The sequence below is a fragment of the Xenopus laevis genome, chromosome 1L (genome assembly GCF_017654675.1).
Source record: "Xenopus laevis strain J_2021 chromosome 1L, Xenopus_laevis_v10.1, whole genome shotgun sequence".
Classification (NCBI taxonomy): Eukaryota; Metazoa; Chordata; class Amphibia; order Anura; family Pipidae; genus Xenopus; species Xenopus laevis.
The window spans coordinates 60,163,994-60,177,137 of record NC_054371.1 but is presented as its reverse complement, the minus strand read 5'-3'; the positions used below and the strand labels follow the sequence as shown (position 1 = coordinate 60,177,137).

General features: G+C 37.0%; 1 protein-coding gene across 2 annotated transcripts in view; it reads right to left on the bottom strand.

The window, feature by feature from the left end:
• The window catches only part of LOC108699406 (lipopolysaccharide-responsive and beige-like anchor protein), a 392,949-nt gene that overhangs the window by 25,828 nt on the left and 353,977 nt on the right, over nucleotides 1–13,144 (bottom strand). For both annotated transcript variants that reach the window (XM_041589518.1, XM_018231478.2), the window contains exons 51-52: nucleotides 8,538–8,693; nucleotides 6,175–6,342 (exon numbers count right to left, since the gene is read on the bottom strand). In XM_041589518.1, coding sequence (XP_041445452.1) covers nucleotides 6,175–6,342; nucleotides 8,538–8,693 — 324 coding nt within the window. The remainder of the gene's footprint in view (nucleotides 1–6,174; nucleotides 6,343–8,537; nucleotides 8,694–13,144) is intronic.

Genomic DNA, 13,144 nt, shown 5'->3' with positions numbered 1-13,144 from the left:
TTTTCATAATGAAGTTTTTAAATCATTTTTAATTACCTTTCATAAGCCACATCTACTCCTGCACTTGACAAGATGCAAAATAGTTCTTTTCAACAAATGCTGTACTATGCAAGAGGCTGAATTTATGCAGCACGGGCTGGGAACCTGCATTAATGTACTTATTGAATATACACAGAGGAACTTTTTAGATGGTTTATGCCTGAGAAAAAAAATTGCTCCTCATATTTATTCATTTAAAGCATAGTATGAAAGATATTAATGCTAAAGCTTTAATGGCCGACTGAAAGGGAATCGTGGGCTATCTCATTTAAAATCCTTTTACAAAAAGGAAGAACAGGAGTTACACTTTAGCCAAAACGGACTGCTGTTGATTGTATAAAATAAAACAATAAAAAAAAAGGACACATTGGATGAGATCTAATAGGCTTTATAATGAACAAATGAATATCTCAGTTTTAGCCATTGGCAGAGGAAAGAACCAGAGCAGAGTGAAGTCTTGTTGGAAACAACATTCTTTGGTGCAGTGCTTATCAGATTATGGTGGCATGAAGAACACTAGCACCTAAAATATAATATATTTGAAAATGTGAAATGCCCCATCCACTGCCCTTTATCTCCTGTACAACTACAACTACCAGCAACATGAAAACAGCTTTGCCTGCAAGGGAAGTAGGGTATTTTAGCATCACAATAGTCTAAAGGACCCCAGTCGAATTATTTCTACTGATACCAGAAAACAACCTTTTTTGTATTTGTCATAACATTGTTTTTGAATGCCATTTATTGCCATAAAAGTATTTGCCTGATGCTTTTACATTACCTTTCTTACCCCCATGTTCCTGTATGAGGGGGCAGCCATATCTGTGCAGCAGTAGCCAGTTAGCATTAGAAACTCTAACTGTCAGGTTGAGATGGGACAGTCAGGTTGGAAAAACAATCCGGTTTAGGAACTTCAAGAAGCAATTAGTTTTCTATATAACTATCAGCGAAAAATGATCAACATGACTCATGGGCAACTGTTAATGTAGATTAATATTTTGAAAAGAACATTTTTAGTGTCAGCATCACTTTAAATAATATCACACAGGATAAAAGGAATCTAGGATTTAAATTCCCTTGCATTTTAGTCACTCTCAAAAATGTTTACATTAAGTTTTGGGGTTAGTATTGTAACTGCTGCAAAACCTGGCTCTACAAATTATATAGCAATATATTAGCAATTTCTGCTATTATGCCAAACAAGTAGTTTACACTCAAATGGTAAAATAGAAAAATTGGTGACTCTATCAACAATCTAATAATTGTTATACATTCTATTAACTACAGAAGGCTCTGTTTAAAGAGAAATATGTAAATCCGAAGAGCACCCTTTTAGTTATCAATCCTTAGCTAGAAGGTACTGTATTAAAATAAACAGCCTAAGATGAACCCACAAACGAACAAGATCTACTGATCCTTTATTGATGCTAATTTGGATATTATAGAATAGCACACTGAAAAAAACATTAAAAAAATAGGTCAGATATTATTAGATGTTATGTAGAAGTCCATATTGTTTTTTCCAGCAGAATAGTTGAATTTCTCTTTACATTCTTCTGTTCCCTTTCAAAAGCTGCAAGTGTATATTGCACAGATACCAGGGTAGTACTGTATACTGTATAGCAGAATGAAAGCTGGTAAATAAAGATTTGGAAAATCTTGCAATGTTAATCCTCGCAGTAATTTAGAAAATGTAAACATTTTTGGCAGTTTTAACTATGCTCTTTAGAGAGGAAAATGTCTATTGATGGCATGTACTCATTACAGTACAGAGAGATGTTATAATTAAACATATCTTATGTCAAATATCGCCTGTGCAGTACAGCAGATGCAAATTCGGAATGGATCCACAAAGTCCAATTCCAACAGAGCTAATTTGGTACTAGTACCAGAACACTGCAGTGCAGACACGAACAGAAAGGGATTGCAGGAGTTATAGTCAGGGGGAAGAGAGTCCTTGGAGAAAACACGGCATTTCATATTATTCTCATGCAGGGGCATGCAGATTCAGAAGGGTTTGTGGGTAGGTAGGTAAGTAGGTTGGTAGATGAAAACCGTGAGCTTTCTCTTTAGATGGGATGTGAACATGGATAGAAATGGCATCAGTTTGCAGGGCAAATCTGTTTAGAAATCAGTGCAACAGAAGCAAAATATCAGTTCTGAATGCCTATATATATATATATATATATATTTTTTTTTTTTTCAATGTTTGTAACACAAAAAGTTGCACACACTGTGCCGTACGGATTTTAACAATCTCAGGAGGATCTCACTATGTTTTTCCTTTAGCTTATTGCAAACAGACTTTTTCCTGTGTACTGTGATTATGCTTACAGTACTTCAAATGTGATTTCTTCCTATCAATGGGACATAGTTTATAACGTGTTTCCTGGATGCATTATTGCTAAACAGCTTTATGCTTCTCTACAAAGGATAAGCCTAACTACAAACTGGAAAGGGGCTGCTTCTATAAAATGCATGTGTCCTGTACAGATTAATACTAGCAAAGCACATATTTAATGATTACTTAAGAATGAGCCCTGGTGCTTGTAAACATTACTAACTCTCTGGCTTTGATATAATAAGAGACATTTATAGCAGGGCCCCACGCTTCCTGAAGCAAATGTTCTAGGAAAGAGACAGCAGAGGAATGAAAAGGGGAGAGGGTTGGGTACCACAAATATCTGCACTGAGACTTCAATAAATGTAAGGGAAGTAAAGTTTCTCGCAAAACACGTGGAAACCATTTTCAAGGCTGGCAACACTTTGTTTTTTTCTTTTAGGCCTAGCCCTTTTAAACCCTATACTATTCACACACACACACACACATATATATATATATATATATATATATATATATATATATATATATTTTTTTTTTATTATTACAAATATAACAGAGTTCTATCTTATGATTATGTTGTCACTTATGCTGAAGGGAAAGTATAATAGAATACACGTGCAGCAATGTATTTACACTGTTAAAAAAGTAAGTGAAACATCCAGTTTTAACCTTTTTTGCAGGCTGAAAGTGTATAAAGTGAAAATTGCAGAGTAAAAAATGTGATTAAACCATAAATATTTACTTTAAATTATATGAGATTGAAAGGAGGAAGCCCCCTCATGCTTACCCTTGTACCAGAACAGCCTTTGAAATAAAGCGCTCGTCTTTAATCAGAAGCTTCTATTACTGTTTATTTGTTGAGTGTGCTTAAGTAACCAAAACCAAACAATACCATTAACTGCTGACTAGTAAATATAAACCTAACACGATCGGGCTAAATAAATGAGCTAGGAAACAAATAAAGCAACTAGATCAATTTATAGCAAAAGTGATGCCAAAGGCAAATGAGCAGAGGCAGAGAGAACAGATTTACAGCTCAGCGGGCAATGCTGCATTTGATCACACTAGAATTCTAAACATAGAAATAATACACATTATTTCATATGTATTCTAATGCAGATAAGTATTTGAAGGAAACAATGTAAATCATAGCTGTTACATATGAGAGCTTCAGGGGCCATAGTTGTATAGGGCACATGTAAAGTTATAAATTAGTCCAGTGCACTGCTTCAGGTTCAGGGCACACGCACAGATTCGGGGAGATTGGTCACCTGGCAACAAACCTCCTCTTCTTCAAGGCGACTAATCTCCCCATGAACTGCCTCCCGACGGCTAGAATGTATATCGACAGCGGGATGGCACTCTGAATATGGAAAACAAATCGCTCCGAGTGTCATCCGGCTGGCGATTTAGATTGTAGCCGCGCGGGGAGATTAGCAGTATCTGTTCTTATTGGGCTGGGCGACTAATCTCCCCAGTGTGTGCCCTGACTCTCAGACATATCAGAAAGTGTTACTTTAAAGGGACAACACCCTACTTGTCAACATGAGTTCAGTGCATAGGGCTAGTGGTGAACATAGTTTTTGCCTGTTTTTTTGTTTTAATGTTTTTTTGAGCTAAGCAGGTAAACTGAAGCTACTCCGTGTTTATCCTTTGCAGGGTAGATAGTTATATTACAAATGTATCAATAATCTCCCCTAATGGACTTCTACTTGTAATTCTGCTCTAATAATCAGTCTTGCAGGGATAAACATGGAGTGGTGTCAGATTCTCCATTTGCCCTGTTTAGCTCACGGAATATAAAAAATGATTAAAACCTGTTTAGGTCCTGTTTATTGAGCTCATCCTGAGCAAAGGGCTTTAATTCCTTTCTTTATTATATCTGTAGGTGAATAAAGTGGTGCTGAATAGGCTGCCAATACTTCACCAGATAAGGCCAAGCTGGCCTAGCCTAAAGATGGAACAGTGATCCATCCCCTTTGCTTTTCCTACACTGTTCATATTGAGGGCTTTCTTGCATCTGAAAGTGATTTCTCATAACAGTAAGAACAATCATGAGATACTGATGGGGAGTTTTTTTTAAATGTTCCAGTCATTGCAATGGCCAAAAGAAAAATGATAATTGGCTCTATTCTTCTGACCAGAAGCCTTAAGAAAAACAAATAATCAAGATGGGCTTTGCATGATATCAGCAATCCTAGAGTATTTAACAAGTAATATAACAATACAAATTTGCTGCAGTGAGCTGCAAAGTTTACTAAACTTGACCTATGAACCTACAAATTAAATTCATGAGCAACCTATATAACTAATGGTGGCATGCCAGCAGCACAAAAGGAGGTGGAGTGTGAAATACAAATATGCTATATGTCATTTTTATCCAGGTACCTTTAAAATTATTTGATTGCTGTGTTAAAATGGCCCAATACCTGGAAAATTCGGAATTACAGGAAGGCCATCTCCCATAGTTGAAATAATTAAAAAAAAAATGTACATTATTTAATTTTTCTCTGTAATAATGAAACAGTACTTTATCATTGATAGTAACTAAGCTGCATGAATCCATAGTGGTGGTAAAACATTCCAATTGGGTTTATTTAGTTTTTAAATGTTCTTTAGTAGCTGTACAGTATAGTGATACAAATGTCAGGAAAAACCCCTGTCCAGAAAACCCGAGGTCACAAGCATGTTGGCGAGCATATCCCATGTCTGTACTGGATTTGACTTCTATGAAACAACTTAACCTTGAGTCATATTTTTAGTGTTTGGAACTTAGCAAATACTGTAAATATCATATATTAAATTGGTCTGAGCCCCATATGCAGGTCAATTAACAGTAAACTCTGTCGGGGATGGCAGTTGAAGTCAAAGTTGGTCTGCCATGCCCAGTAGAAGCAAACGTTCAGTTTAATTAGTAATTTTAGAAGTGTCTGTCTTCCGTAGGAGATTGGAGGTAAGCTGGAGATGAATACGGCAAAATATAAATACATAGAACAAAAGCATAGCATTCAATGGTTGTGGTGTTGGAAGGACAAATCCAGTTACTGCAGCTAAAAAGGTGCATGGGCTTCTGGGAAACAGAAAAGTTTCAGGTGGTCTTAGGGGAGGGTTTGGTTATTGAGTGGATGCTGGCAAGATAACCAGCCTTGTGAGTGAGCAGAGATTTACTGAAAGTTGTGTCATTGTGCAGCTGCCACATTACACAGAAAAAACAACAAGGAAATTCATATATGAACAGACTGTCAGGTCTAATGTGTAAGCCCTACACGCATTTATGTTGGTGTTTTATTCTTATCTTGCCCTTATTATTTAGCATGTGATGTAAAGAATTTTTACATGCCCTTATCCTCTCAAATTTAAAGTGATATGTTTGTTTCTGCTTACATAAAATTGTGCATTTTTTCTATCACTTCATGTATCAAGTTTTTTTTTTTAAATAATAGGTTTATACAACAGTCTTCCTGCATACATGCACCAGTTGCATAAATGGTTAATAAGAAGATAATCTCATCAATATACAATATATAATGTAGCCTCATATTTATCTATTTTTGCAGCAATATGCAAATTAGGATTTAGATTTGGCTCGGTATTCAGCCGAATCTTTTGCGAAGGATTCAGGGGTACGGCCGAATCCAAAATAGTGAATTTGGTGCATCCCTACTTGTAGCCCTCCCTCTATTGGAAGTACCATCATATGACTCCAATTGGCAGCGCCATGACACAAAATTGGAGAATTCTCTTCTCCACCCTGGGAGCAGAGACTCTTGCAATATGCTTTATTAACTTACTGCTGGGATTGTCTCCAATGCCGTTGCTTTTGCCATTCCAGTACCAGAGCAGCAAGGTGGCATCTCTTGATCCAGACAGCACATAGCAATCTCCACCAATGTATGACTCAGAACGTGCTAAGCAGGTCACAACATCCCAGTGACCAAACACCACCTGAGTCAGTTTACCTGTGATAGCAGAAGGTAAGAACAATGTTAGTCATACCTATATTCCCAATAACATTCATGTAAATTCATTTAACCTTGCTATTTAACCAAAAAAATGAGATGTGTATCTGTCTATGTGTCCACTTGTTCACGGCCTTAGATTTTTAGCATCAGGCTTAAAATTGATCATACGACTGACTTCCCCATTCTACTTATGGTGTATTACAGATTTCTGTGCAAACTTCAGAGAAAGACTTAAAGGAGAACTAAACCCTTAAAATGAATATGGCTAGGACTGTTAGGATTCTGCCTTTTTCAGCAGGATTCTGATTAGGCCGAATCCTTGTGCCTGGCTGAACCAAATTTGGATTCTAATTTGCATATGTAAATTAGGGGCAGGAATGGAAAATCGCACGACTTTCCATCACCATACAAGTAAAAATTATTTTTTTCCACTTTTTCCTTTCCCGTACCTAATTTGCATATGGAAATTACGATTCAGTTCTGTATTCGGCCTGATCACGAAGGATTCAGGGATTCAGACAAATCCCAAAATAGTGGATTCAGTGCGTCCTTAGTTTATTCTGAATATATGAAACCAGCCTAAAAATTCAGCATTCTGTAACAGTAATGATGAAGGCCTTTCAAGTTGTGAACAAGGGTCACCATCTTTGATTTTGTATTGTACATGTGTGCTCAAAGCTTAGGGGTCAATGCAGAAATCACAGAAAATGTGGTTTGTCTGTCATAGAAGTTGAGGCTACAAGGCTGAATATAACATTTTGATGCTAATTGCACTGGTTTCTGAGCTGACAAATAATAAGAATCCAAATTAATTACTATTACCCTTGTATCACAACATTTATATTCTATATATACAGTATATTGTGAGTGGGTCCCTAAGCTCAGTAAGTGACAGCAGCACAGAGCATGTGCAGTGAATCAGCAGAAAAGAAGATGGGGAGCTACTGGGGCATCTATGGAGACAAAGATCTTTAATGCTAAAGGGCAGAGCCTCAATAAATAATGTGCAGCATTTCTACCCTACCGCTTTAAGTTTTAGTTCTCCTAAATGCAATGCAGGTACACAATATAACATTAGCTTGGGCACTGGGAATAGCACAATATGTTTTCTTTTTAATGTGTTTTATCTGACAGCATGGTTTCAAATAAAATAACAAAAGAAAGGCAAACAGGGAAAGCAGGCACAGACCCCAAACACTGCTGGATCTATGAGGCTGTCTAAAAATAATTCCCATTGCCAGGAGAGGGTTTAGGATGCCTTTTCGGTATTCACTCTACTTTAAAAAAAAAAAAAAGATTTACACCGCAAGAATTTCCTGTTACAAGTAGAAAAAACAAATCAGGGAACGGTAAAACGCAAAAGGCCCCAATTTTTTTTTTCTGAAGTGATAAAATATAATTGAGTAGAACACTTATTGTAGCTAGCTGCAATACATTAGGTCAGGATCACATGTGTTTGTCATGGTTCCTGAGCTCAGAAAGAGGAATAGAAATAGAATTTTCCCTCTAAGTGATCTCCAAGGATGGTTAGTTGCCTATCAGAAAAAAACAACATTTGTGGGGCTCCAGAAAGAAAATGCTAAAAGAAAAAATAGGGAAAATGTGAAAATACTAGAGGCTATTAAAGAATCAGAAACACACGCTAGAATTTCATTTCTAACAGCTCTCAGAGACGTGTTAATCCTGTGTCCCACATGTCAGAACAAATACTGTAAAACCTCTCAAAAATTAAAATAAATAAATAAGAGAGGTACCATTAGTTCCACATGTAATGGGAACCGTTATATTGTCAGAGACTACAGGGCAAAGGGGGCAAATCCCGGGATGGAAAGCATCATTATTTTCACAGCATTTACTAATGGCAGGAATCATTTCTCTAGGGCCTTTATGCAGATGGCTTGCTGGACCTATGGCTCAAACAATGGCAAAAATATTGATTATCAATCCAAATCCAATAAACAGACAATGTAGAGGCCAAAGGTTGCTTTCACACATTTATAAAAATAACTGACCAAACTTAACTGTCAATTCATTCAATAAGTTAAAGGGCAAAATAGATGGGAAAAGAACCATCATAATTTCATAGTTTTATTTGCAGAAACAATGGATCTATTAACGAAAGCAAATATATATTTATTATTATGCACTAAATACAGCTGTTAATTGCAAAAATCCATGTAAATTGATGTTACCTGTGTCTGTTGAATAAACACGAAAGCTTTTGTCCCAGAAGCCACAGACAAGAATAAAGCGATTGTCAGCTGTGATGACAAAACACTGTGAGTGGACTTGGATGCTTTGGTCTAAAAGATCAGAGATTTGCCTCCTGTGCATCCCAGTATTGCTGGCTGTAGTGAAAGAATTGAAATAGGTTAACAGAAATGACTGTGTGTTAGCCTAGAGAACTATATCACATCATACATAAAGAAATTACATGTTTATTTTTGCTAACAAAACAAGTACAAAACATAACACATATTTTCTTCTTGAGGAAGCAGTGCTGGACGGAATTTCACAGACATTAGCCCAGGCTTTTCTTTACTGGACTACAAATCATAGTGGAAGAAAGATATTGCAGAAAATGAGAAAACATTCCAGTTCAAGTCAGAAACTGTAAAACAAGTCTTTAATCCTTCCCCTACATTGGATTCTTCTAGCATTCCAAACCAAGCTCTTGCTAGTAAAATACACTATGAAGAATAGCTACTTTGACTTGGCTGGATTTCACCAGCATGTTGTACAAACATTATTATTAAATATTATTAAAGGGACAGAAAATAAAATGGCATTGCTAATTAGATAAAGAATCCGTATGCTATTAGAGGGACACTTTCCTTATGGCACTTATTCATGGCAACGTAAGTGGTGCTAAGGTTTAATATGTGCAAATCTATTTTTTCGAATGCAATCCTTGTTTTAAGTATACCAAAAACTGAATGTCTCTCAGCAAAACTCTACATCCTATGACTGCTAAAATACTATTTCCAGCATCCGCCAACAGTACCTTGACCTAATAAGAAATGCTTGCTAAGCTCCAGTCAACATTAAATCCAGAGAAATCTGTGTTGCTTAAGAAGAAATCACAAGGACCTCCTGCGTTTCATCACTTCTGAGTTTATCAAGTAGCAGTGGGCAAACATATGTACAACCCTCATTCCTGAGGTTAATAAGCTTTATAAAAGATGAAAGCAAGACTGTACAGCAGACATAAATTAAATATAAAAAGTATGTTTATGCTCTAGAAAAAATGAAAAGTGGCTACAACTTCAATACTCCTTCATTCCATTTACTTCAGAATCAAATTCTTTAGTACCCGACTCCTTCTTTTCTCTGCGGGTGCCATCATGCTTGTTATTTTCCAGATCCTCTTCCACTGATTTACATTCTTACTGACTTTTCATACAAAGGAGCCTCCTCGTGACACTGGCTTGTCCCTGTTCTCTTTTCCCATCTTCAACATCTGTATCTTTCCTCAAACTGCATCCCTACTGTCAAATCTCATTCCATGGTATTTCCTACTTAGCAGAAATAAAGAAACTATGGACTTCGAGAGAACTGTAATCTCTGCATTCCTAAACATGGCCACAGAATGTATGAGTTCATGTCCTTTGCAGACATACTTTATTCAACGCAGAAATTATGCATTTTCACAATAGATAAAAACTGAGGTGATGTAGCAAAAGCATGATTTTGCAATGCCATGTAACATTGGCCCTGATACTGCAGCTTCCCTTTGAGCTTGCAGTTAAAGGGGTTGTTCCCCTTTGAATTAAGTTTTAGTAAGATGTAGAGAGTAATATTCTGAGACAATTTGCAGTTGGTTTTCATTTTTTATTATTTGTTGTTTTTGAGTTTAGCTGTTTATTCAGCAGCTCTCCAAGTTTGCAATTTCAAAAGTTTTCTTGCTAGGGTCCAAATTAGCCTAGCAACCATACATCGACTTGAATGAGAGACAGGAATATAATAAGGAGAAGGTATTAACAGAAAGATGAGTAACAAAAAGTAGCTATAACAATATATTTGTAGTTTTAAAGAGCTTTTGTTTTAGAGGACAGTGACCCCATTTAAAAGCAGGAAAGAGTCAGAAGAAGGCAAATATTTAAAAAAAGTTTTTTTCACTTCGAAATTCGACCCTTGATAAATCTGCCCCTAAGTGTTACCTTAAAATGTAACCACCCCTTTAAGACATCTGCACAGGATGTAATTCAGCACAAAACCCAATAATTATCCATTAAGAAGAATGTCCTTGTTTTTTAAGAGCCCAATTAATACCCATTGTGCACAACCACAATGCCTATTGAGTATGACTAAAAAAAAAACAGACATTTTGGAGACCAAATATGCAAGCCACCTGTAAAATATTCTTCTAATGTAAATGAGCCAGGACAGTTCCAAACTGCTACTCTTTATGGGTACAAAAAGCATGCAATTTATATCTACAACCAAGCAAGTCTGGGGAGGCGGTACCCAGCACCCTGGACTTCAAAATAATAGAAGCCGGTGCACAATGATGGAGGGATCAGCACCCTCCCAATCCAACAGATAGAAAAATTCACTGGCACACATGGCAGATGCAAGCAGGGCCAAGCCCTTGTGATTTATTAGTGAAAAAAGCAAAGTTTTGGGGTAACACCCCTTTGTCAAGCATACAGAGGTGGTACCCAGACCACTGGAATCACCTGGTAAGTGTAAAGGTGGCCATAGACGTAACAATTACGATCTTTCTTGGAAAAGATCTTTCCAAGAAAGATCGTTCGTTTCAATACACACGTGTAGAGCTGAATCGTCAGATATACAGGTAGATATACGGGAATAAACAATAGAATACTACCTGTATCCGACGATTCGGCACTAACAATGGCCGATGTTTGGGTCCCTTCAAAGGCACCCGATCAAAATTTTCTGTCCAGCCCGATCGACAAGCCGACCGATATCCAAGTCTTCTGCCGATATCAGTCGGCTCTTTTTCCACCATACACGCAACGAATATAGGACGAAAATTCATTTCGTAAGATATTATCTGTGCGTCTATGGCCACCTTAAGTTGCTTCCCTTACACTTAACCCATTAAAAAGGTCTATGTCGGTCAATTATGCTGGGTGAGAGGAACAGGACAGTAGATTAAAGTGCATGTAATACATCACTTCTACCAGGGTTGATATTATCCACTGTGTATTTGAATAGTCTCATAGTAATTAGTTAATCTAATCTGAATTATAATTGGTGGTCAAGCACCATTATCTAATGTTTGAGTCTAAACAGAAAACAGCCTTATAAAAATGATCCGGCCCAGAATGTCCCTGTGGAGTCTCCACACTGAGCCACTTCTACACTCTCACTGAGCCAGATGACCAATAAAAGTTGGCTATAATAAAAAACACATCTATATAAAGGTTGATGGGCTACAAAACCTAACAGAGTTTATAGCCTTGGGTTTTTGGTTTTTTTTTCAAACTACCATCAGGAAAAGGCAGCCAGCAAACATAATCCTAAATAATCTCATACAGGAATCTATGAATACTTTTTGTACTGACTGGAGGATAATCATTTCATTTTACAGTTAATAACATGAGCATATACGGGCTGCAAAAGAAAGTATATTTAGTTAGAAAAGGAGAACAGAATAGTGAGGTCAGGGAACAATGGGGGGGGGAAGATCTGAGGAATATGAAATTAAACTATTTATTTTCTAATGTGCCACTGTTATGTTACAAAAATAGAAAAATACAAAACTGGAATATTCCATTTGCATAAATATGTAATCCCTACTCCTTAATATTTTGTATAACCACCTGCAGCAGCATCAGTTATTTTGGGAGTTGTGTCTGCAAGCTTTGCACACTGTTGTGGACTGATTTGAACCCATTTTTCTAGGAAGATTTGCTCTAGATTGTTAAGGTTAGTTGGATGATGCCTGTGCACCTGAAATGTCAAACAATGATATTTATTCTAACGTAGATTAAGATGAGGGCTTTGCCTGGGGAGTAAGATACAAATAGTGTTTAGCACTCTACTATAACTCTGGCCTTGTCTGTGGCATCACGGTGCTGTAGAAAGATTCATTTTTGATTCATGAATGAACTATGTTATATGAGAGAGAGAGAGAGAGAGAGAGAGAGAGAGAGAGAGGGAGAGAGGGAGAGAGAGAGGGAGGGAGGGAGGGAGAGGGAGAGGGAGAGGGAGAGGGGGAGAGGGAGAGGGAGAGAGAGAGAGAATGCATCTAAACCCACCTTTGCCTGCTCATTGGGTGGGTAAAAGCCACCCCACAAATTTAATACTTGGGTAAGACCCAAAAAAATAAACAGGTAGTCAGCTTTGGGGAACTGAATTTAAAAGGAGCTTTAAACTATCTAAATACAGACCCACAATGCTCAACTGAACGAAGAGACTGTATGTGGGGCCTTTGCCCATTTAACTCTAACTCCGATAGGATACTAGAGTTAATAGATACATTGTAAACCAGGCTAGCTAATTATATTTATCTGCCAATCCAAGATAGAGATAAACTTTTAGTCATTGGCCTCATAGTTAAATCAGTTGTTTCAGTCATCTACATGTATGGGCAAATTCCACAAAAAACTGATTAGATAACCTAAAAATCTGCTAAAACGAGGCCATCAAACAAGTCGTTGTTGGGGATGCGGTAACAACTATAAAAAACCAGTAGCAGTCTAAAATAAAATGAAGCCAGCGCAAGTGGGGGAATGTAATAAAAGTCGCAAAGAGCAAAACAATTCGCATCATTAATAATAAAAATCCACATCTCGCAATTTTATATTGTTCCTTAAACTGTTATAAC